This window comes from Protomyctophum parallelum (genome assembly GCF_964188405.1).
Source record: "Protomyctophum parallelum genome assembly, chromosome: 5".
In the NCBI taxonomy this organism is placed as follows: domain Eukaryota; kingdom Metazoa; phylum Chordata; class Actinopteri; order Myctophiformes; family Myctophidae; genus Protomyctophum; species Protomyctophum parallelum.
The window spans coordinates 55,010,307-55,036,080 of record NC_139702.1 but is presented as its reverse complement, the minus strand read 5'-3'; the positions used below and the strand labels follow the sequence as shown (position 1 = coordinate 55,036,080).

Sequence of the window (25,774 nt, the reverse complement as noted above, 5' to 3'; positions counted from 1 at the left end):
AGGAGCACAAGGCATACAATATAGAGAGGAAGGGAGAAGTATAGTGGACTACTGTACATCTAATGGTGGTGAATATTTTATATGCTCACAACCTTACTTATGATGCCCTTGCTTTTGATGGCTGCCGAAGGCGCTGATTCACAGCACAAGCCCTCTAAAAAGAAAAGAAAAAGATCCTAGGTCAACACTGCCTTGCTCAGTCTATTTACTGCAACACTCAAGGTGTTTATTGTTCCAAATATCACAGCATTCATTAGGAGTATTTAAACAAATACAGGTGGGCAAAGGTGGTGTGGTTTGGCATAGCGCATAACCTCATTGATCATGCTTAACTGCAATTAATCAGTGTGGGAGTGCAGCTGTCACTCCAGCGGTGAAAGGGAGAATTGTGTGATTAATTGTTTAATTAAGCCCGAATGGTTGCAACATTCTCCAGCCGGTTTGCGCCCCAGCAAAGTAAAAGGTCTTTTGTCTATATGCCACAGCTGAGGTTTAGTATCAAATCAAGCGACAAAGGCACTACAGGACAAACGGGCACCATGCATAAAAATGCAACAATGGTGCTGAACAACAGCTCTGTAGTTTGAAATCATGTAACATTCCAATGTCATTCCATGGTCTATAGTACTCTATAGTGACCATGATGCTGGTTGGTGATCTCTCTCACTCTGTCACTCCCTATCTTTGATTTATTTTCTTAGTACCTGCGAAAGCAATGTATTGATTGAGCTGGATACTGGAGGCGTGAGGTGTTCTTAGTAATAGTGCATCACATCACAAGTAATGAGACCGGCTCTCGTGTTGCCGCCTCCAGACAGAGTGGATACAATCCAATATACGGCCTACTTTGAATGTGAAGTGCTCATGAGTGGGACATGGTCAAGGAGAGGGTGAATCTTCAGATGAACACACACCACACATACACACACACACACACTTAACCAGCATCAGCATGCCTATTCTGGGGGGGAACAATCGACAAAAATAGCAAATCAACATGTTACAGTGCTATGAGCTTGTAGATCTGGTATTTTTTGTGAAAATATTTGGTGTAAATGGAAAAAAGCAGTCCAAATATATAGTTGTCCGGTAATTCAGATAGCTACATTTTAATAGAATAGAAGGTTTAAGTGGTTAACCTCTAGCCCAGGGGTACCAGTAGATCACAATTAAGGCTTTGCAGGTATAGATCACATGACATCATGTCCCTAAAAATATATAATTAAAAAAAGAAAAGAGGCATCTGCCACTCTAATTAAGGTGACTTCATTGAATGACATCAAATAGGGCATGTCAGCTCAAACCCACAATGCAATAGGCCTACTTTGTTTTCAAGAGTGTTGCGCACAAACATCAGCATTACAAAGTTATACAAAACAAAATAGTACCAATTCTATTTTCCCACCTCCATTTCACATTCCAAGTGTGTTTGTCTAATATGTAACACCAGCGCCTCTATTCCAAAGCCCCTTCAGATATTTTTTTTTTAATATTTTCAGCAATGGGTACAAATGTAACCAATTGAGAGTTAAATTTACACGATGTTACTGTGAAGAAGGAAGGGTGAACTAAGGACAGTAATTGTAGTTAAAATAGTCTGTAGCCTACACAAAACCTATACAAAATAGAAGATGCAGTTGCTTGACCTTCAGAAGTTTAACACGTGAACACTGGCGACACTGGTAGCCTATAAGGAGTGTCCTCATTGGTGTAATTTGCTGCGGGAATCAGAGGGTGTGAATCTATCTGGGTGGGCAGGGCACCTTGCATGTCTCAGCAGGCTAGAGGCAAATCAATTAAGGCATTTCCAGAACATGCCAGGCATATGAGGCAAGCATGGCATCATCACAGGCTCCTTCCTGGAAGAGCAAAGGTCTTGCTTTTTGTTAAAGACCCTTAAGGCACAACAGACAGTCAGTATCAGCGGCATTGAGGAGAGAAATAGAGAGGACTGAGGGGAGGGGAAGACTCAGAGAGATGGGGGAGTGGGGAAGGAGAGAGAGACAGACGGAGAGAGAGGGTTGGTTGGCTGTGGTGTGGGGTATATTATACTCTTAAGTGTGGGGTCCCTTGAAGACCGATAGAGTGCACTCCGCTCCGCTACAAACGCGCTGTGCCCCTTCCACGCATCGCGGACTCTAGTTTCTCTCTGCATGGTACCTTGGCAATTGAACAGTTTCAGTAACACCAACAAACAGCTCATACCGGTGCGCCTTCAGCGTGCGTAATAAAGTGTGCTTGCTGTTGTTGCATGTTGTAAGTTCACTACGGTCCTACAGAGTCCTGTTAGATATAGTTTACATTTTGAGGGAAATAAAGCACGCTGTGTGCGCGCTTTGTCAAAAATCATGGAATTGTGGATTAAGTTGATGTTGTTATACAGCTGCTGCTTTGGAGCAAGTGCAGACTTTGACGGGAGGTAAGGCATCATCATTTTATATAAATAATAACTCGATGCAAATTTCAGTCTTGTTGTGATTGTGTTTCATTGATTTCATAGGCTGTGTTTCAAACAGCCATGAAGCTTTTAAAGGCAGTATTTTTTACACTTCACGACTTTGAGCTTGATCCCGATGCGATATGTCTCTGAAATGCTGTTTAGGATTATTTTGTCTAGACTCGCTGAAACGTGTTACTGTTAATTTGTGTTGAAATAATTGCGCGTTAAATTAATGCGCTTTAGTGAGCTTCGTACACAGTGCGCCCAAGCTTATATCCAATTTTGACTTATCCCTTTTAATCCGCGATCATCATTCACTTCATTGCACCAACTTTTAATTCAGCAGTCATAATCCAGTCCACACTTTATTTAATAATGAGTTAATTTCACAATATTCGACACCATGCTGATTACGCAGTAGCCTACCTATAACCGAGTATACTTACCCTCTGGTAGACTACTGTGTATATAGTCCTATACATAGCCTATACTCGGCGACACATAAACAAAACAACATGTTAAGCCTTCTCTCGTGCGATCATTTGGCTCATTATGAACTGATGTGACAGCACATTTCCCCGTGATTCCTGTTCAAACACGAATCCGGTGAAGTATGTGAGGAGAGAGAGGTGGAGACGAGCCAAACCAAAAAGAATGCGTGCGCGCGTGTACCGAGAGATCTGCGACCACCGGTGCACCTGAGCTAAATCATGGATGATTGTCTAATGTCTCTTTACTTACTACCACACCTGAATACATTTTGATTCATTAGATCATTTCACTTGTGGAAGCCTATACGCCTGTATGGTGTATTGAAATGTGCATGATATAGGCCTATGCATGAACAAAAATGCAAGTTTAACTTTATTATTTTATTCTTACCATCCATTTCATTCTACTGTGTGTGTGTGTGTGTGTGTGTGTGTGTGTGTGTGTGTGTGGGGGGGGGGGGGGGGGGCATATGTGATTGCACAGGGAGTGCAAACAAAATATATATTTTTGTTGGTTCTGATACCCATAAAAGGATCTTAAGACAGTTGTTCCATTCTGTAAATTTGTTCCATTCTCATCCATGCATTTTAAGTGGTAATATAGGTGGGCCGAGCTTTTCAAGTGGACCCTGATCCAGGAAGGGTTGAGAACCACTGGTAGAGCCACCAACATCTAAGGACCAGCCCTGACCCTGAGAGATCCCCAAATTAGCACACATGCAATATTGCATGATGCATGCTTATTGGCCTATATTTATAGCAGTTTTTAGATAGCCATTTACCCCATGTATTAATTGCATTGCACTTCGGCTGCAGTAGGGCAATGGTTTTAAATGACAGATTTAGATTTAGACGGGGAATATGAAACTAATAATTCACTTTGCTCAACCAAATGGAATACATGGGAAAACAACTAAAGTATTTTGAAACTTTTGTCTTCCTACCTGTCTTCCTGCTCTTTTACCCATTACCCATTTTACATTTATTTACATAGGGTGCAGTCACTCCAATGCCCAGCTTTGTCCGTCCTTGTGTCCTCTGTATGTTTAGGGTACCAACAGGGTACGCAGCTGCACCACTCACTTCAGACAGGTCTGATTTTTTTCTTCCCAGATCGGTGAGAATGAGTACTGAGGCCATACTTCAAGAATTGTTAACCAAACTCATGCTTGTTTGCATTATGGAGTTATATTGATTACTCAAGAGAGGCGTTGATCACAATGGCTAATGGCATTCTGACACGGTAGTCGAATGGCTGTCTTTTTATTTCACACCATGCCTGTCGGGTAATGAGCATTTATACATGAACCCAGCCTTGACAGACTGTGTTGGATGATGGAAGTGCTTGTCACCATAGCCATTATTTGCCAATTTCCATGGGTATAAACTTGCCCCGGCTAGGGTCGTCAGCTTTAATATTAATTCAGCCTGAGCATAAGGAAAGGAAAAAGGGGCTGTTTATTACCAAGGCTTATTGCTTATTTGCCTTTCAGTGAAAGCGAGAAAACAAGCTTATCCATCCGGACCTAAGCGCCTTCATGGGCATAATTGGCAAGGGCATTATTTTTGTCCCCACACAAAATAATATAAAATAGGCTATACTAGTAAAACATATATAACCCACACCTGGCTCAGCCATCCCTTGCACTTATATGCATGTTTAGACATGGTCAATGTGAATAGATGACACCATAAATGACAGAATGAGAATATAGAATAAGATTATGAATCTGATTATGGAGTTTGTAGCCATTCTCATGTCCCACAACATGAGTCCTGGCCCACTTGGGACAGGAAAATCTGGTCCAGCTAAGGACAAAACAGCATGTTTTTCTGCTGAGGTGTCAGTCTGAATGACTCAGACCTCTTTTAATGAGTAGCTCTCTCTCTGTCTCTGTCTTTTTCTCTCTGTTTATCTCTCCCTCTGTGTGTCTCTGTCTCTCTCTCTCTCTTGCGTTGTCTCTCTCCCTCTCGTTTTCCGTCAACAAAGCTTTGATGCCTAAAACATATTTGGGGAAATTGACTTGGCTTCCCTGTCATAAGTGCACACTCAGGTCAGAGCACTTTACCAAGATGAAAGCCACCAGTTGGACGAGCGCTGTTGTTTCTCCTGTGACGTCACTAAACAGCGTCCACGCAGGGCCATGCAGCACATGCCAGAGCTTCTCAGTAATACTGTACCCGTAAGACATGGACTGCTGCCAGACAGTGTTTGCATTGTAATAGCAAGCCTAACATTTGGACCTGCAGGGGATTGGAGTGCTAATGCACTGTTTATAGCTACTTCGGGAGATTAATTGGATTTATGGTATGCGTTAAAGATTATTTTGTACAGCATTTATTTGACAGCATGATGGAGAGAAGCAGAAAAGGCATGGTAGAGAGGATCATGGAATGTAACGCAGCAGGTCAAAATCTGGATTTGAACTGACATTAATCTGTACAGTATCAGGTGAACATTTTCAGATCGCCATTTGATTATTCAGGATGCTTTATATATTTATGTATACGGTATAAGCATGTCCTGATACTGTGCACATCCATTCACAATCCCTTAGAAATAAATGTACGTTATTTGACATATTTCTATTTCAGCAACGCAATGCTGTGCTTCTTGTCAAACAGAAAACAAAATAGGCCTAATCAATCCACGGAGGCCCCTGTGATGCGTTTGTTTGATATGAACATGCACAATCTCTACGCGTTAATGGGGTACCCCATGTACTGAATGTGGTTGTGATCACGGAAGTAAGGTGCTTATGACCTTGAACGGCACCTAACCAACAAGAAATATCTTCCAATTTTGATCATATATGTGGTTACTGGTTAGGTGATTGTTACCTGTATCCAGTGCATGCCTGCGTCTCTCTGCCCTTTAAAGCATATGGATGTATACTATTTTTACACATCAGCTCCCTGAATACCTCTTCTGAATATGGGATATGACTTTTCCCTCCATTTTGCGTGTGGAAAAAAATCCTTCCTCATCAGATACATCTGATACATCTGATACACCATCAGTTTCCGTACTTACTTACTTATATGGGCGGCAGAATCAGGTGGTAGAGCAGACGCTTAGGGATTGGAAGGTTCCCGGTTCGATCCCTGGCTCCTCTATCCTGTGTTAGTGTCCTTGAGCAAGAACTTTTCCCAATGAGCAGGTTGGTGCCTTACATGGTTTCCTTTGCCATCGGACATCGGTGTGTGAATTTGTGGCATACAACCTTGGTAATGCTTGTTTTCATTAAATTTACTGATCTTGACACGTTATCATAGAAAGAAAAATACATATGGATCTGGATTATTGTACTATCTGTAATCTGCACCTCACTGTTGTGTGTTTTCCTTTCCACTGAAAGAAAAAACAAAAAAAACATTGAAGATGATGAATTCTATGATACTTGACTCTCTCCGTTCTACTTCTGACTCCCATTATAGTTGCCAGAGTCCCATATCATGTTATGAGCCACAGACAGCGGTAGCTTTGGCAAAGCGCTCACATAGACACCCCCCAATGGCGCCATGTGCAATATGCTGTACAAGGTGGCTCAGTAACCTGTCTGAGACCTGGTGGCTCCACATTCTCATGCCTCAGGTAGAGCATGGCAGGTTGGAGCAGGTATTTAAAGCTGCAATCTTTTATGTCCTACACAGGATTCAAACCTGTTGTTATTAAAACTAAACCGAGACCATGGTCAATGTGTCAGTCGAACCCGACCTTCCGTCCAAAGGCATTTGTCACACCATTTTCACAGAGTTAAATTGGACCCATTTTTACACTATCCGTTGAATTAACTCTCCAGATTTCACAGTGTGCCTAGATCGATAGATGGATGGCTAGATGGGCAGATAAACTGTCAGGCATGGATGTAGATGGATAGATTATATCATTGCTGTGAATGAGGGCCACTCTGCGGATGCTCATTATCCTGCTGGGTCTTCATACTGCCACTTAAGAGAACACCTCTCTGAATGATGGATAGAAATTCCCTTCTCTCCCAGTCAAGGATGATTGGCTTAAGCCTAGTGTACTGCTCAGTCGTACAACAGTGTTGTGCGCCGAAAATGGCAGACCTACAAGCTCACAACACGTTGCCTCCACAACACATTGTGAGCTTGTATGTTGGCTATTCTTTGTATGCCACACCAGCATACGATGAAGTATAAATCAGGCCTGGCTCTGTATCCATTTTCCCCAAAAAATGGAGTGATGGATGGTGTACCTATACAGTTACCCATGATATTCTCTCTCTCCCTCACTCTTTTTCTGTGGAGAGGACTTTGTCTGGATCGGTATATGGGTCGGAAGGGGTGGTACACGGCATGCGTGAAGGGTAATAATTATCTGCTCGAGTTCCCTTAAGGCTTTGTGCAATTTAGGATCATTATTCACTGCCTTGGGGGTCATAAATATGACTGTTATCCTCATGTCCATTTAATTTCATATGCCAGTAAATCAGTGCAGGTGATGGTGAAAGGAGAATCTGAATATGAATAGTTCAATAACATTTACATGAAGAAATTATTTTCATGGCATGGCATTGTTGACACAATCACATCATGACATCGGTATATCATATGAGATGCATGTTTGTATGAACTATGCACACAGCAGTACACAACTGCCTCTGGCTAAATCCAGTCTGAGAATGAATGAGAGAGGAACACAAGTTGATCTGCAAATAACAATTGACTTCATAGTGTGTGTGTGTGTGTGTGTGTGTGTGTGTGTGTGTGTGTGTGTGTGTGTGTGTGTGTGTGTGTGTGTGTGTGTGTGTGTGTGTGTGTGTGTGTGTGTGTGTGTGTGTGTGTGTGTGTGTGTGTGTGTGTGTGCGCTAAAGATGGTTAGAGACAGAGAGAGACAGTACAGCGGTATGTTACGTTTCCATAATATTGTTGAAAAGGATGAGGCCGCACAGCTCTTAGCCACAATGCAAAAGTTTATTAAAAGTACAGGAAACGTTTCCACAATAGTCTTCCTCAGGGTTTCCATAATAAAAAATACATTTATTTATTACTGGGTATATGCACGTTTGATTCAATTATTCAGGACCAAAACATAATTATTTAATAATAATAATACATTTATATAGCACTTTTCATGACATAAACCCAAGGACGCTTTACATCAAAAACAATGAACAACCTTTAGCCATAAGCCTACAGAGAATATTGTTTTCAAGGCAGGGCTTAAAGGAGCCCAGTGTTGGAGCATGGCGAATCTCCATTGGGGGAGAGTTCCACAGGGTGGGTGCTGCTGCTGCACACACAATTATGTAGACACAATTGTGAATGGCTATTCATTCAAATACCATATGCCTACCATCTCCTCACCATTAAACAAAGGTTAATAATCAGAACACTGCACAATGCATCTCCTCATCCATCAGGCTAACAGACGAGCAATAATAGATGTCATTAGCATTTCCCCAAAGATGTGGCATTGATGAGCACAATGAGAAAATTAAATCCACCCCCAAACATCACCGTCAAATAATCAGTATTGTCATTTGAGCCATAATCATGCAGCCCCTACCTGTTGCACACTATGAGACTCAAAGTCGCTCTATGACTCTGTGCCATGAAAGCCTTGCAGACAGTCTGTCTCATTGGCCACAATCCTCTGGGAGCCTGAGGATCAACGCTTGTGTTCCCTTTGATCACACAGGCTCAACGTCTTGCACTATCAAAGATCATCTTCCTCTCACAGCCATTTCATGCTGGCAAACACAAGTGGGGAAAAAGTTATACATTTTCATTTAGCTTTATCGTGGATAGAAATTCTCTGGGTGCACAGATTGCCAACAGTCCTGTTGTTGACGCCACATATTACTCGGTGGTGTTCATTACCGGCACTGTGCAGAGGTGGTTAAATGGCCTCTGAATAACAAGTTGAGAATTTTGTTGAATTATTAATACCAAGATGGGCCGATTTGCTTCAGCTTGCTTGTCTCTGTGTTATTATGATTGTTAATCACCCTCCTTATATCCTGTTACCATATTGATATGCTTTCCCACTGCCTTGATCTGTATCCTTTATGGATGTTAATGGTGTAAATTAACCACAAGCGGAAAGAGCTGATGTGTTTGACGGGGATCTGTATGTAGGACAGCAGGTGCTCTCTCTGTGTGTGTGTGTGTGTGTGTGTGTGTGTGTGTGTGTGTGTGTGTGTGTGTGTGTGTGTGTGTGTGTGTGTGTGTGTGTGTGTGTGTGTGTGTGTGTGTGTGTGTGTGTGTGTGTGTGTGTGTGTGTGTGTGTGTGTGTGTGTGTGTGTTTGTTTATTTATGTGCGTATGTTTCATCTGTAGATACATGTGTAAAGATAGAGTACCTGAAAGGAGCCTGTGGCCATAAACACCCTCTCTGCTCTCCTGAACTCTATGTCTCAGCCTCCCTGACCGCCTCAGTGCCTTCCTGTCTGTCAGGCAACAGCCAAACATTTTCCCAGAGCCTGCCACTCCCACTTAGCATCCTCCATAAGCTCTTTTTTTTGTGTCCCGGCGAGGTGACTGGCAGTGGGGCCGACCGAGCATTAGCATTTCCTCGTCTTGCCAAAGCGATGCTAACCGGAGGGGATATATAGCAGCAATGGATGCGGCCTGCATACTGAGCATCAACCTCACCCTCTCACCAAGGCACAAGGGCACTCTATTGTGTCAAGAAAAGCGCATGTTCAGAGAGACTTTTGTCACTGATTTAACCACATAGGCCTGGTCTATACATGCTGTATTTGCAGACACAACACAGACCTACCAGATGGATTAGAAATGATGAAGCATCATTATACTATATAGGCCTAGGCTACTAAACGTGTTATGTTGTCATTTACTCCCCTAAACAAACATTAAAGTCCATAGACTTGGCTGGCAAAAAAGAAATCACATTATAACGGCCCTAAACAAACATTAAAGTCCATAGACTTGCCTGGGTATGGGGAATTTATAATTAGGCTCTAACAAACATTTCAAGTCCATAGACTTAGATCAGCTGAGCACTTTCCGTGCTCATACACACAGACACACAAAGCTGTGCGTAGTAGGCTAGCGCCCCTCAAAAATAATATAATGTAATAATTAGACTGGCACAATATGTCCATATATTGACACTCCCCATATACTGGCTTCATATTGATGACATTGATGAGATCAGGGATCTTCATATATGGGCATAACAGGGATTTATTAGGTAATTAGGGCATCGTCTGGGAATGCCCATTATATGGACCTTCTTTTTTTCTTTCTTTTTAGGAGCGCTAGCCCCTCCACAGCTTTTGACCCCACAGTGCCCACACGTCTAAATATTTGCCATTGACAATGAAAGGAGAAATGAGGTCAAATGTCCGCTAAATCTTGTCCCCACATGTCTCATTTTTGCCATTGACAATGAAAGGAGAAATTAGGTCAAATGTCCGCCAGATATATACGTAACCAACCAATCAAATAAATTCAGTTGTTCATAAGATGATGTATGATGATAATGATAAGAGCGCCCCTCACACAGGTGTGATTTTTTTTAATTGACGTTTTCAGGCCTGAAACAACAGAGCTTCTTAATACGGGACAGTTGAGGAGCAGAAATTAAATTATTAATCTGGTGTCAGTGAGGTCGGATGTATAGATTTGCTGGCCGGCTCCATATACAGAATCTATGCAGACACTGTATTCATGTCTCGTAATGTATATAGTGGCAGTGAATCTGCAGTGAATGAATGCCCCCCGTGACGTCACGTGGCAGCCACAGTGGGCGCCCCTCACTTCACACAAGTATGATTTCTTTCAAACATTAAAAGTCCATAGACCTGATGTCACGTCATGTGCTGTTTTCTTTAGGGCATACAAGTCCATAGACGTGGCTGCCATATGGACGTAATAATTTCTAAAAGCCATTCTTCTCTGATCCTCCAAGCAAGTGAAATAACCTACAGTGTAAAATGCCAACACATCAACGTGATTTCCTCTCTCCCGCTCACCAAGTGTTATCCTCTGCTCTCATCTTGCAATTGAAATGATTGGAAAGCTGTTTCTTCACAGGGATGCACATTCAGCCAGAGCTGCCAAACATCACTGCCCAGTTTACAGTCATCGGGGTGAAAATAAGTATAGCAAAATGCATTATGAAGGGCTCAACGATAACATACACTCTAATCTCTCTCACATGCCCGTGTTCAGAGCAACGGGGACTAAGGCTGCTCAGATTCGACTGTCAGGGGTGCGCTGATGTGCACTGAAGCTTCTATTCAAAAATGTTCTGGCAGTCTTTCAGTGCTGCTCTGTTTTGACATCAGTCAAACACACAATGGTTGATTTACTATCGGCTGAACGTCTGTGATGCCGGGAAAATATGTTAGTTTTACTTCTGTGATGCTAGGAAAATATTCTAGATTTAATCACTCTTATGCTTTATTTGCCGTCTCTGGTGCAGCAGAAGGAAATTTCGGTTGGCATGAATTTGCCCAAACGAAATGACAAAGTACATTATTGCAACTTGAGGCCTTCAGTGGCAAATTACTCTTTCAGAGACGCTATGTTGTAAATGAAAACTTTGCATTTAAAAAACGACCCAACCTCTTCAGGCTCTGAGGCATCTCTAATGAAGAACACTGTCTTCTTACAGGTGGCCGCGACAGATGGCTTCATCCAATGGGCTGTGTCGATATGGAGCCAGGGTGGACTGTTGCTGGGGATGGACTCGGCGTTCTTGGGGTCACTGCCAGCGTGAGTACCGCCACGCCTGCGAGCTGCTGCTGCCGGAGGCAACCAGGGCTAACAACGGTTGCCATGGGTGGCTAGGTTCTGCTTGGGTCATAGTGCTAATTGATATGTTATAATAACACACAAAAGGCTCTTGGGGAAAGAACAAAACAAATGTATATATACTATAGGCTACTATAGTCTTATTTCAGTGTACTAACCTGTGAGAAAGTATTGTATGTACTGTACATGATAACACTAAACATGCCATTACTACAATATGCAAGGCAATGTAAAGTCTACAATTAAAGAGTATAAATATACTGTTTTAAAGCCCAAGTACATTATTGGGTATATGGCTATCATCTAAGTAGAAGATGCTGGGCCGAGATAAATCACATGGAATATTTGACAGAAAGCCCATTCCTACAAACCTTTATTTATTCCAACAAAGATCCACAGCAGCCGAAACATTGTCTGCCATGTGTGCAGGCTTTCGTTCAAATATCACTCGCGCACGCACGCACATGCGCATACATGTCATGCATGCACGCACACGCACACACACACACACACACACACACACACACACACACACACACACACACACACGCACACGCACACATGCATGCATGCATCACGCACATATGGATTTAGTGTGGTGCATACAGTACACAGTAAAATCCTCAGTGTCAACTTATCCATTTGTAAGTCAGAGAGTGTACATAATGTTACATTACTACTAAGTTAAATGGACACTGAGAATTTTACTGTGTAGCACAATCTTTAGGGGAAAGATTGATTCTAATGGTTGACTGTACTGAAGGACCAGCTGGCAATTATATTCACTCTGCGAGTGGCTATTGTGAGGCAGAGACCCATAAGCTACAGGTGGAGAGGCAGAGATAAGAGACTGAGCCTAGATTTCCACTTTACACCTGCTGGTTATAATAGACAGTTTACTACTATGCCCTACAAAGCTGAAGATCAGTAAGTAGCAAAACTGGGAAAACCTATCTTCTATCTTGGGAGAAGCATCATTGGTATAAAAATCGATGTATATTGATATAGTATTTGCTTATACAGAAGCTAAACCCTTGTTATGACCTGGTAATAATTACTTATGTTTGACTTTGTAGGTTCAACTGCACAGATCATCACAAGAAGTATTATATCTTACAGTGGCATTATTTAATTTATTATTAATTTATGATTTAACAATAAAATATAACATAACATACTTAAGGTCAGAAAAGTTGTAGGATTTGTACACTTAAATACTGACAGTACTGGAATGTTACAATTGTATTCCATAGCCATCAAAATCAGACCATTATAACCCATTCTGACCGGGCACCCATTTTGGTGTCAGCATCATGTTATGCTTTAGCTATTTAAAAATAGCAGATCTACAAGCTCATATCGCGCCACCGAGTGGCGCGATACGAGCTTGTAGGTCTGCTATTTTTGAAAAATCGAAGAGCGACTGACATTTCTAGAATCTGATCTCAGGTCAGAATGGGTTCATCAGGACCAGTGTGTGTCCGGCGGAAACCTCGTATGAATCTGATCTCAGGTCAGAATGGGATAAAGAATCGCCTTATTCCAATTATCCGCAATAATGGTGGCTCTAGAGGAAGTGCACCAACATGACACTTTAAGCACGATCGCCCCGCAGTACTCCTGTGTTTATCCCTCCTAAAAACATGTGAATGATATATTTTTGAATTTTGCATGCTTGAGCAGAGAGAGGAAGAGAGACAGTGTTCCTCTACCTCCAGTCACTAATGCTAGCTAGCCTGGGAAGTGTGAATAGCTCGAAAAATATGACACCTCCTTATCCCCTCACCCACACTGCATGGCACGATGGAATTGACGTTACAGCTGTTGCTTTGCTGGGGAAGTAGTGTGATTAGTAAGGGGCTTACGGTTCACACACACACACACACACACACACACACACACGCATGCACGCACGCACACACGCACGCACGCACGCACGCACGCACGTACGCACGCACGCACACACACACACACACACACACACACACACAGGCATTAAGGACTAATAACATTGCATGCTGGCTCCATCCAACCATTCCCCCATTCAGACACCATGCGCTGATAACTTATAATAATAATATTAATAATATTAATATGAATAACATTGCTTTATAATCCCCTCAGTAGCAATTGTGACTCTCAAAACTGAACCCCATCATTTTGTTGTTTTGAGGTTAGTTCCATACTCACCTAGTCATGCAAATAACTGCTGCTGTGTTTGGCCGGGGAGTCTTAGGCCAAAATACAACCTGTGATGTCATGACACACTTTTTATTTGTGTTTTGTCTATTCACTTGGTCATTAACCCATTCTGACCTGAGATCAGATTCATAACGAGGTTTCCACTGGACACACACTGGTCTGATGAACCCATTCTGACCTGAGATCAGATTCTAAAAATGTCAGTCGTTCTTCGATTTTTCCAAAAATAGCAGACCTACAAGCTCGTATCGCGCCACTCGGTGGCGCGATATGAGCTTGTAGATCTGCTATTTTTAAATAGCTAAAGCATAACGTAATGCTAACACCAAAATGGGTGCCCGTTCAGAATGGGTTAAGTAGCATGTGACAAACTAGGAGGTTTTCATGATTCTGAATCCATTCCAAGCATTAGTTTTGCAACGAAAAACACTCCTTGGCCTAAAAACAGTGATAGCCGTCGTCACAAATGTGATGAGGTCAGCACAAATGTGATGAGGTCAGCACATTCGGGCACATTTTGGGCAAGTGGATATGACCGAGTGTTTTTCGTGCAAAACGAATGCTTGGAATGGATTCAGAATCATGAAAACCCCCTAGTTTGACATGTCACATGCTACTTAAATGATGAAATGTATATATTATTATATATATCTATGGTGGGGTATACAAAAACGACCATAACTTCCGGCAGAGCAGACCTATCATGGTGTGGACCTTAATGACCAAATGAATAGAACAAACACAAATAAAAAGTGTGTCATGACATTACAGATGGCTGGCTCCCTGGCTAGTTTGAACTAAATGTATAATTTTATTCATCTTAACTCATCTCATCATGCTAATTTTGATCTTTTTCATGAGTTTGTTTTTTAACAGATTGTTTTGAACATTGACTTTATTTTTGTGCGGACTGTGTCACACACTGTTTGTTTGGTCCAATGGTAGGTTAAAGTACCACTGTACCACAGGTAGCAATCAAATGCTATGACTACTTGGGAGTCCTTGGCATGGAGACCCATGGGTTATACAGTACCTTTACTGTATAACCCATGGGTTATACGGTAACTTTACTGTATCTGCACCATATCAGACTGATCATTTTTGTTTAGCACTGTTTTCCCTTCTTTGTGGAAAGCTCATGTGGATCCCTGTCATTTCTTGCATTGACTCATCCAACTGGAAATGTAGACTTGTGCTGCTGGTTGCTGTTGCACACGCCGCCAGAAGCTGCCAATAGCAAAGACTGTGAGGGCCAGATTCTTTATTATAATGGTGACCTTGAGAACAAGATCAGTATTTATCTCAGATTCTTTAATATGCTTCATTAATCATTATCTACGCAGTAAAAATCATAGTGTTGATTGAACAATTTGACATGTTTTACTGCATGTGTTCAATAATGTGCATGGCACTGGTGTTCCAGTCTATTCAACTCACACCAGCATTTACTCCTGCCATTTTTATTTCACAGCTTAGAGACAGGAAACACAAAGAGAGAGAATAGGGGAGTGGCATGCGGCGAAAGTTATCAAACTTGCTGTTGGTATTTGCTGTGAGGAATTAAGAGTCTATATGCTACGTGCCCTATAACCACTGGGCTGTCGGGTCGCCCGCACTTCTGTCATTTCAATTAGTAATAAGATAATGCTATACTTACAGTACATAACGTGTATGATACTGGCTCTGTGAGAGCAGTTCAAGGGAGGCCATGCATTCACTCTCACTGAGATATAATGAGTGTGACGTGACACCTGAGCTACACTGTGAGAGAGAGAGAAACTCACCAATGTGTTTTGCACAAACACTTTGGTCGTACCAGGATGTGTGAACATGCGGACGGCCTCAGCAGCAGCTCTGGCAGGAGCAATAGCCAATACATCCCCAGTAATCACTGCCTGCCAGCTGCCTGTACCCAGGAAACTCTTTAAGTGGCCAAACTGAGATGGGACTAGATGGGGAAATGAGGAGGAGATTAGACTATACTCTATTGTCAGGGAATCAGTGAACAGCACTGATTAGGTGGGATATTTTAATTACGTAATACAAGGGCTTTTCTGGATTGTCAAAAATAGTCACCAACATGCTGGCCATGAGCTCGTTTTTCTTTCCTTTTGTAAGGCTTTGTTGGCTCGGTTGTATGCTATGATGGCCCAGTGTATATGCAGGTGTCCATTCTAACCAAAACACCAGGTGGTTTCGTCAAACAAGAGGGAAGGCGGCAGTTTCCCATGATTGGATGCCTCTGCAGACTATTGTCTGCATTACTGCTTTAATGCATACTCATGATACTCCAGTGAAGAATGGTAGGAAAGAGGGGAAATGACATGGGATCTACACTGCAAAATCAATTTAAGTCTGAGAGTATAAAAATGGGGCCCAAAAATTTACTATCAAGAGTTGATGAGATATTGATGTGAAAGTGATACTCAGGATTTTACAGTGTATGTGGTACGTGCTCAAACTGGCAAAGTCACCAGGCCATGTGCCACAGTGCTGATGCTGTATATCACATGCAGCATGTCATCTTAGACAAGACGTGTTCAAAAAGAAATCAATGCACTTGTGTTGTGATGATGAACATTTTGTGGAGAGACTATCTTACGTGAAGCTGAATTTCATTAAATCAAGTCACTTTCAATGAAGTCATTTTGGTGCTTATACTGTAGGTGCTTTTAAATGCATGGACCTTCTAGTGTTGACCGAACATCAGTGTGTGCACACATCTCCTCTTTGTTTTGTTCTGGAGTCCCACACATTCCATGGTTATCTAGCACGTTCTAGAAGGGGAGCTAGCTTTGAACTCCTAACAACCCCACTGGTCCAAAGTACTTTTTACTCAAGGAGCTGCACCTCTTTCAAGAAGTTTCTGCAATTTCAAATTGCTGACTGACTTAGGGTTTCCCTTAATGCCACCAAATGCCCTGTGGGTGTTAATTTAACACCGAAAAAACCCTTAAGGGTTCACGTTTACACTTTCAGTTAAACGAAAACTCAGGATTTTGCAGTGTGCTGCTCAAATGCAGTCAATAGAGCTTGAATCTGTATTCCATCAGGCTGCTGAGGCACTGATTTAAACCTCAGAGTCAAGTCGTTTTGTGGTGTGTGTGTGTGTGTGTGTGTGTGTGTGTGTGTGTGTGTGCGTGCGTGCGTGCGCGCGTGTGTGCGTGTGTGAGAGAGAGAGAGAGAGTGTGTGAGTGTGTCAGTCATCATGGATTTCAGATTGGTATGGCAGTGAGATTAGAGATTAGATTGGGGCTATCAGGTTGAGGCTGCTCTAGTGATCGGTTTGGGTGACTGCTCTCAAAGAATGAGCAGCTTCATGGAGTGCCCTTGCTTTTTTTTAAGCTTCCAGACCTTGGAAAGACGGAAATAATGGTGTGTGGTGTGAGAGAGTTGCTTAGATGTGCTGATGTAGAGGAACATGAGTGTGTGTGACTGTGTGTGTGTGTGTGTGTGTGATTGTGATTGTGTGTGTGCGCGCACTCGGACAGTTGATGTAGCATCAACATAAGTTTAACAACTTTAACCCTATATAAATTGGCTATTTGAAAATGACATACTGTATCTACAAGCTCACGATGCATCAATCACGCGTTGTGCACAAAAAACTATTTCAAATAGCAATCCGCAGCCAAATGCATATTAATTTAGGTTAATTAAGGTCCTTGACAGTTTGAGAGCCACTGACGTAGAGAAACCTGTGGAGTCTCTTCACGTGGCTTTGTGTGGGAGACACTGACAGCATGGTAAGAAGAAAACATTATAAACTGTCAGTGTGTCAGAGGCGTGCGGGGAGGAGGATGTAAGCATTGCGAAGGGAACACATGATTGCGGAGGAGAACTGCCTGGCTCTTTAGCAGCAAGCAGGAGACAAGTGAACAAGGAAGATAAACAATGAAAGAGACAGAGATAGACCTCCAGAGCAGTGTGTGAATTGATGGCAAACTAAGCTCCGTTTATACAACGGTGACACATCATACAGCGGGCTAAATCATACTCCAAGCTACTTACTCCAAGCAGCTGCCATCACAATCATTCCTTTTGCCAAGTGGAATGAAAAATGTTTGTTTATCCCAAGTGTCAATTTAACCCTCAAGAGTGTAAAACTGTACCTGTTTTCAGGATTTTGTAGTGCAGCGAGGACATGAGGGGATGTACAGTAATCCTCTAAGGGCTAGCATATCTGTAAGCTATTTGCATCCTATTCACTGTTTCTCCATGTCTTCTCCTATTGCTCTTTTGCATTCTCAAGCTCTTTATCGCTCTTTCCTTCTCTGCTACATTGGCTCTCTTTTTCTATCAAATACCTGCTCTTTTCCGCTCACACTCTTTCTCCTCCCCTGAAACTCTCACCCTTCTCCTCCCCATTGTACTTAAGCCTCTCTCACTCTTTGTATTGCTCTGGCCTCTGTTTCTATCCCTCTCACTCTCTCTCACTCTCTCACAATTTACACTTTGTTTCTGTGTAAGGAGCAGAGTGAGAACATTAATATAGAATTACTGTATGCTTTGGATCCCATTATGCTGGATGCCAAATGATATAGTGACTGTGGAGTTAATATTCTAACAGTCTGTCTCCATTTGAAACATTGTCCTCTCTATTAAATAAGAACACAAAAGGAAATACCACACATTTCATATGCAGTGCCAGTTTTCTATAACATCAAACAATCAAAAGGAGCAATTTCCATTTCAATACAAATAGCTTCTCTTGTCTTTTTCAATCTGCCGACCACTGCCAGTACATTCCTGGTCTCCTGGACAATACAGTTTGAATCAATAAGCTGTGCTCAACAGGAACAATAATTGGAACAATAATTGGAACAATAATTGTCTACATTGGGGCATTAAAACAAATAAGAAAGCAATTATTTAGCGCCGTAGAGACAGAAATACAAAAGGCAGTCAAGCATCTCTTTCTTCTGTATCATAGTTGCTTTGTTGTAGATTGAACTCGTTTAGAAAAATGAATTGGTATTCAGAGACAGTTTAATGAACTCCTCATGAATTGAGTGCCATGATGGAAGACGTACAGTAGGCTACTATATATTGTTTTACTTAAGTAATAGTATCAATACCACAATGTAGAAATAAAAGTCCGGTATTTAAAATCTATTTGAGTAAACGTGCAAAAGTATTGGTATCAAAATATACTTCAAGTACCAAAAATAAAAGTAGGCTACTATTATGCTGTGTCCCATTTCAAGTTAAAAAAAATAGCAGATCCACAATCTCAACGTTTTGCGATGTGACACGTTGTGAGCTTTTATAGGGCTGAAGTGGTTAATGCACTGTATGTTTTGTAATAATAATTAACTAGTACTGTAAAGTTTTCAAATAAGGTAAAAGTACAATATATGAGATGTATTGGAATGGACGTAAAGTATATATCAAAATTGTACTTAAGTACATGCAGTATTTGAGTACATGTACTTGGTTACTTTCCACCACTAATTGAGTGGACAGCGCACTCCCTTTTGAGGTCTTGTCTTCGTTGAGGTGGACGGTATAGTCACGGAGAGGAAAAGCCATCTTTCAGGATTTAATCTGAGGTCAGCACGGGGGCATAAGGGTCCAGATGTGAGGGATCTTAACAATCATGCCATCACTGGCCACTCTGAGCCAAGACTTTTAAATTAGTAGCAGGAGCTTTAGAATGAGTGATGGACAAAATAAAGTGACCTCAAAGCATCTTCTTTTTTCTTTTATAAATTCATTTTTCTTCTGGTACCCTGCTGTGTTCTTTTTCTCCTCTGTTCTATTTTCTTTCATGTTCAGTCATGTGTAAAAGCCCATCTGCTTGTGTGTTTTGCATCTATGAATAGCAATAAGTAAGGTTACTACTGAAGATCATAGGGGATACGGGAGGGAGTAAATGCACCCATTATTTCATCTGGCCTGGAACATCTCATGTTCTTATTGTAAATGAACAGAATGCTTATTAGTATTCCAGGACTGAAAGGTGCTCTCGCTGCTGCAGCGATGATGTAAAGGCCAATGGAAATCTGTTGCATATTCAAAAGGAAATGGGTTCCTGTAGTCAAGATGTGGTGTTAATTATTTTCACACTGAGAGGAGTACCATTGTGAACTCTTTGGGATATGGGTGGTGTAAGAGTTTTCATGTTCCCAAACAGTGGGTGGAATTAGAAATGAGCTTAATAAATCTCCTCTGTCGCGGTGTGGTAGTATCAAGGGTTCCCAAAACAGTTGATAAATATGCATTTAATCTCCATGAAACAATTAAGTGTCCCTGGAGACTGGAGACACAATTACTCATTTGCCACATGCCTCAAGGCTGCTTTCCACAATCTATAATTGTATAACATTTTTGAAATGTCATTTCATTTGGAATACCTCCGGTAGTTGAAAATAGTCACAAAAAAGTAATGTGAGGTGAAAACGTTTTCTTCTCCAAATGAACAACCCCAAACGTTATAATTGATAGTCAAAATAACCTGGTCTAGTGACTCTAGTCAAATTACAAGGACCATCACTTGACTGTAGATACTATGGTGCAGCCCTAATAGTCAGCCACGATGTGAACCACACTAACTCAACTACACAGTGGGGAGTTACATTATTATTCAGTGTTTGTGCTCCATGGAATGTGTGACTCCAGATTCATGGTGTTTCTGCTTTGTCAAACGTGAGCAGTGCCTGTTCTCCTAACTCACATAATGGATTGTTTCTTTCCTCTCAAAGACTAAAACAGAATTCACCTGCAAGTCTTTTGTTTGGCTATTTGTTTTGTTGTTGTTGTTTTTTTGCAGCTCTCTACGCCTTAACGCACAGGGTAGTCGGGATAAGGTGCCAGCCCCAAGGTTAGCTCAACAACATGTTTTCTTGAAATAATCTTTTCTAGACATTTATCTCCTTGCGGGTGTGTGGCTGCTGGTGATCACTTTGGGGGTGGAGGAGTGGATTTAATATCCCCACCACCACCCCACCTGTGCCCTCCTCAACCCCACACGCCTGTCTAACAAAACCCTAACATCCACACCCAGCAGTGGTCATCTCCTTCGTCTCAGTTTGTCAGCGGCTGTTTTTGAGTGGTGCAACCACTCCCTTACGGAGCTATGTGTGTGGCTGCCTGCCTGCCTGCCTGGCTGGGTGCCTGGCTGGGTGGGTCTAACAGCATAGTTGTTTTTCACCACCTGTGCGCAACCTAACACACACACACACACACACACACACACACACACACACAAACACACACGCATATATTAACTGTATATATGATGATTTCGGGTGTGCCAGTACAGTACAGTGACAGTACAGTACAGTAGAGGGACCCCCACACGGTAACTCTGTCATTTCTCAACCGTTTCGGACATGGGGCGGCTCGCCGGAATCTGCCTGGGGGTCTGGGACTTCTGGGGACCCAGACACGGATTTGCACCACTCACTTCACACGGGTGTGATTTTCTATCAGCAGTCATGTGCTTTTGTCTCAGCCCTCCTGCATCTCTCTGACTTCACTGACTCTCATCTAGTATTGGTGAAATGTTGGATTTCCTCTCCCCTAGAAAAGCAAGAAGCATTTCATGTATTTTTAAAAGGTCAGCACTTAATGTCTAGGCCATAATTTGTGTTGTTAAATGCTGCTAAGCAACATACTGTCCACTTCACTGCTCAGGTACTGCTTTCTGGTATGGTACAGTAAAGACAAATGAATCATCCCTCCCAAAAAATACTCAATAACAATGTGCATACTCAGTGCAATGACTCATACACAATATTTCACAAGATAAATGCTTAACACAAAACATGAAATATTATGCGTCACATTTAATGAAAACATCGATAAATCATATTTACTGTAGCTGTTTCTGTTATCTGTCAATTTATACTTCTTTGCTCAACGTTTTTGTTGCTCGACAATTTTTTAAGGTGTTCCATCGAAAGGTTTTTAATTTGAAAGACCCTCATTTTCAATGTCAACTAAGCTGGAAAGGAAGCAATTTACCTCAATGGAAACGAGCCATGGGCTTATTGGGTTATTAGCATTTTTAAAAATATATATAAATTGTGCTTTTTGCAAACTGTTCATAATCAATCAATCAATCACTTAAAACAGTAAATTATCATATACATTACATGAATGTAATGGGAAAAAAAATGCCAGGGCAGGAAAAACAGGAGAATAGGAGGGGTAGAATGATGAGTGGGAAGTAACTCAGACAGGCTGTCTTTCGGTGGCCTGTCTAATGCCAAATGTAAACTAGAGGTGCTCCGATCAGGTTTTTTGGCCCAATCCCAATCACTGATTGTTTTTCTCACGATCAGCTGATACCGATCGATAAGGGAAAAATTTGAATATTTCCAAAATTATTATATGTCAAAACCCACGTCAAAACAGTTCCTGTTCAGCTCTCACTGGACCAGTTCGCAGTCGAGTGTACAGTGGCTGGGATGAGGGTCAGCATCTCCAAATCTGAGGCCATGGTTCTTAGCAGGAAACCGATGGATTGTGCAGTCCAGGTAGGGAATGAGACATTACCCCAGGTGAAGGAGTTTAAGTATGTCAGGGTTTTGTTTTGTTTTGAGTGAGGGGAGGAAGGAGACGGAGCAGCAGGGGCGGTATTGCAGTCGCTGATCTGCACTGTGCACTGTTGTGACGAAAAGAGAGCTGAGCCAGAAGGCAAAGCTCTCTGTCTACCGAGCAATCTTCGTTCCTACTCTCACCTATGATCATGAAGTGTGGGTCATGACCAAAACATTAAGGTCGCGAATACAAGCTGCCGAAATGAGTTTTATTCAATGCGTGGGTGGCATCTCCCTTAGAGATAGGGTGAGAAGGTCAGTCACGCGAGAGAGACTTGGAGTAGAGTCGCTGCTTCTTTGCCTGGAAAGGAGCCAGCTTAGGTGGTTCACATTTTCAGGGACAGAACGCAAATAGACCATCAAACATGAGCCAGCGGTATGATGACAATCCATAGATGGCAGAGCCCCTTTGGAAATGATGAAATGATAGCTGACGTAAACCAAGGTGAAAGTGTGTCATAAGGAGTCCTCTGCTGACGGTATTCATGGAACGAGTGCCATGTTTGGCCTTCCAGCTGGATGGCCATTTTTAGTTGCTCTGTGTCGCTTGATGTAGCTAATGAACACAGGCCATTTCCCTCATCACATTGCCAGACCACAGACTTAAAAATACACCACCTCCTGTCCCCAGCGAAGCCAAGCTGGGAGGTGACCTGCTTACAGTATCACGCTTATCAAATACTCAATCCTGTTTCAGAGGATTGAGCCCCTTGGGCTCAACGGGTCTCATCACTTACATGTGAGTCATATTAGCACAGTGGTCCTCAACCTTTTTACCAGCTGCTGTGTAACAGCTGAGCTGGTTTATGATCGATCACTTTTCCTTTCTGTACTAGCAAGCTATCTTTCTCATTGGCTGCCGTAGTGACCCCTACTAGTTTTTATTTCTAGAACCCCCTGATTTGCATCCGGGCACGGACCCACATTTTATACAGTTTACTCTCTGGAACCCCAATCTACACTGTAAAATCCTCCTCAGCGTTAATTCAACTGTGAGAGTTACAGATCTGTAAAGATCCATTGGGATCCCATGGTGTGACCCGATGTCGAGGGTCATCAGTGCAGCGTGGGAAATTGACGCTTCACTGGTGCGTTTCACAGTTTCAGCGCTCCTTCAGCAGCCTTTGCGTCATAATTTTGAGATAGTTGAGTCTTCTTTCACTTTCTTCCCGTGTTTGGTGCCCCCCCCCCCCCCCATTAAGCCTGCCCTGGTGGTGGGGATTGAACCTTTCAATGATAGGACACTCACAAACCACCCCTGTCATGCAACCTGATCGTGGCACTGACCTAATAAACTTAGAGGGCTGGAGAATTTCGCAGGTCTTTTACATTTACTGCCAGATTTATTTCTCTGTGCGTTTAGCTTCTGCCATGTTCGTTTGTCTTACCTTTTCGGCATTTATTTATTTATTTATTATTTTATCGCTCCCCTGGTCGATCGCCGACATGCACTGTGTTCATGGGAAAATAAATATCCATTTGGACATGGTGTTCCCGAATTAGAGTCGTTTTCAAATGACTGGGGCCGGATCAGGGTGTAAATTTGCAATCGTCTGTATTTCCGTTTCCTGTAACTCTGGTGTTTTTACACAAGATGGTGCTGTCCTTGTCATCCTTGGCAGTAAATTAGATATTATTAAACACAGCATTGTTTCCGACTACAAATTAGACGTTTGATATTTTCACTCGGAGGCGTAATTGTGAACCTTGACTGCTCAGCACGTTAGAGGCCTGGCTCTGAGCCCAGGGCCTCCGCCAAGTGAGCTAACACTGCCTTCTCTCTATTAGATTACACCAATTTAATAAAAGTGGAATGAGTCTGGGGATGTTATCGTCTCCATTTTAAAGCATTCATTCTAATGCCGGCATACCTTTTGAACTCAATATGAACAATGTTAAGGGGCTGCAACCTGAGGACTGGCGCGTCATTGTGAATGGCTCAGCTCAGCCAGAGCACAATGATGGAGTCTACAGCAGTGGGATTAGATTACACCCAAGTCCTCACGAATGGGCATTTCTGAGAGCGGAGGTCAGTTTATAGAATAGCCGTTTAGCTTTGTATCCTGTTTAAACATAATAGTCTGCTAAATCAGTGTACCGTTTGATATCCAATCCATTTCCACTCGGACTCTATTAGAATTGTCTTTGATTTTACGTTGCAGTGTTTTACGCAAGCTAGTGAAAAATGCTTAATTTGTTTTCATTTGCAAGCTGTCAGTGACACAATGGAGAAAATAATATATTATTTAATATTTATTATAATATAGGATAACCCTTGTGGAGGCCACAATTTCATCTTGACTCAGAGTGACGGAAACCTGGCTCTTGTTAGATTCTGTCTGTCTGTCTGTCTGTCTGTCTGTCTGTCTGTCTGTCTGTCTGTCTGTCTGTCTGTCTGTCTGTCTGTCTGTCTGTCTGTCTGTCTGTCTGTCTGTCTGTCTGTCTGTCTGTCTGTCTGTCTGTCTGTCTGTCTGTCTGTCTGTCTGTCTGTCTGTCTGTCTGTCTGTCTGTCTGTCTGTCTGTCTGTGTCTCTCTCTCTCCCTCTCTCCCTCTCTCTCTCCCTCTCTCCCTCTCTCCCTCTCTCTCTCCCTCTCTCTCTCTCTCTCTCTCTCTCTCAAACACACACACACACACACCAGTCAAACTCGCTGTGCTTTCCTGTGACTCTCCCACACGCTACATGTTTAGTTACATTGTCCAGAAAATAGGTTGCTACATTCTCACACACAAAGACACCCCCACACATGCACATTATATTTAAAACGTTAAATCCCCCCACTGCCCACACACCTCTATTCTACCACCAGATATTCTTTATTATTTTCTGCACTCGCACGCACACACACACACACACACACACACCACACACACACACACACACACACACACACACACACACACACACACACACACACACACACACACACACACACACAGGCTCTCTCACCAAAGGGATAATTAAGTCCTCTGATTGCACTGTATTATGACAGAATTAATGAAGCTTTTAATGTAAATTAGTGCCACTTGGCTGAAGCAGCACGTATCAGACATGCTTAGCACTGAGATGCAGTGTGCACAGGCAGATAAGCAGAGCTAGCCTCCAGCTCACTGATACAGAACACTTAGATACCCCCTACACACACACACACACACACACACACACATGCACGCACGCATGTGTACACACACACACACACACACACACACACACACACACACACACACACACACACACACACACACACACACACACACACACACACACATGTCCTATCTATCATATTGACCATACACACTATGTTCATATGCTGTGCTCATGTGCATGATGCATGCCTACTGTAC

The 25,774-nt window shown here is 42.3% G+C and overlaps 1 protein-coding gene across 5 annotated transcripts in view; it reads left to right on the top strand.

Annotated features, from left to right (window-relative positions):
- Nucleotides 1-2,064: 2,064 nt before the first annotated feature.
- The window catches only part of npnta (nephronectin a), a 69,067-nt gene continuing 45,357 nt past the window's right edge, over nucleotides 2,065-25,774 (top strand). For 3 of the 5 annotated variants that reach the window (XM_083766138.1, XM_083766136.1, XM_083766134.1), the window contains exons 1-3: nucleotides 2,065-2,419; nucleotides 11,545-11,645; nucleotides 20,659-20,709. In XM_083766138.1, the coding sequence (XP_083622264.1) occupies nucleotides 2,349-2,419; nucleotides 11,545-11,645; nucleotides 20,659-20,709 (223 nt within the window). In that variant the 5' untranslated portion in view covers nucleotides 2,065-2,348. The remainder of the gene's footprint in view (nucleotides 2,420-11,544; nucleotides 11,646-20,658; nucleotides 20,710-25,774) is intronic. The other 2 variants (XM_083766137.1, XM_083766135.1) reach the window with 1 other exon arrangement.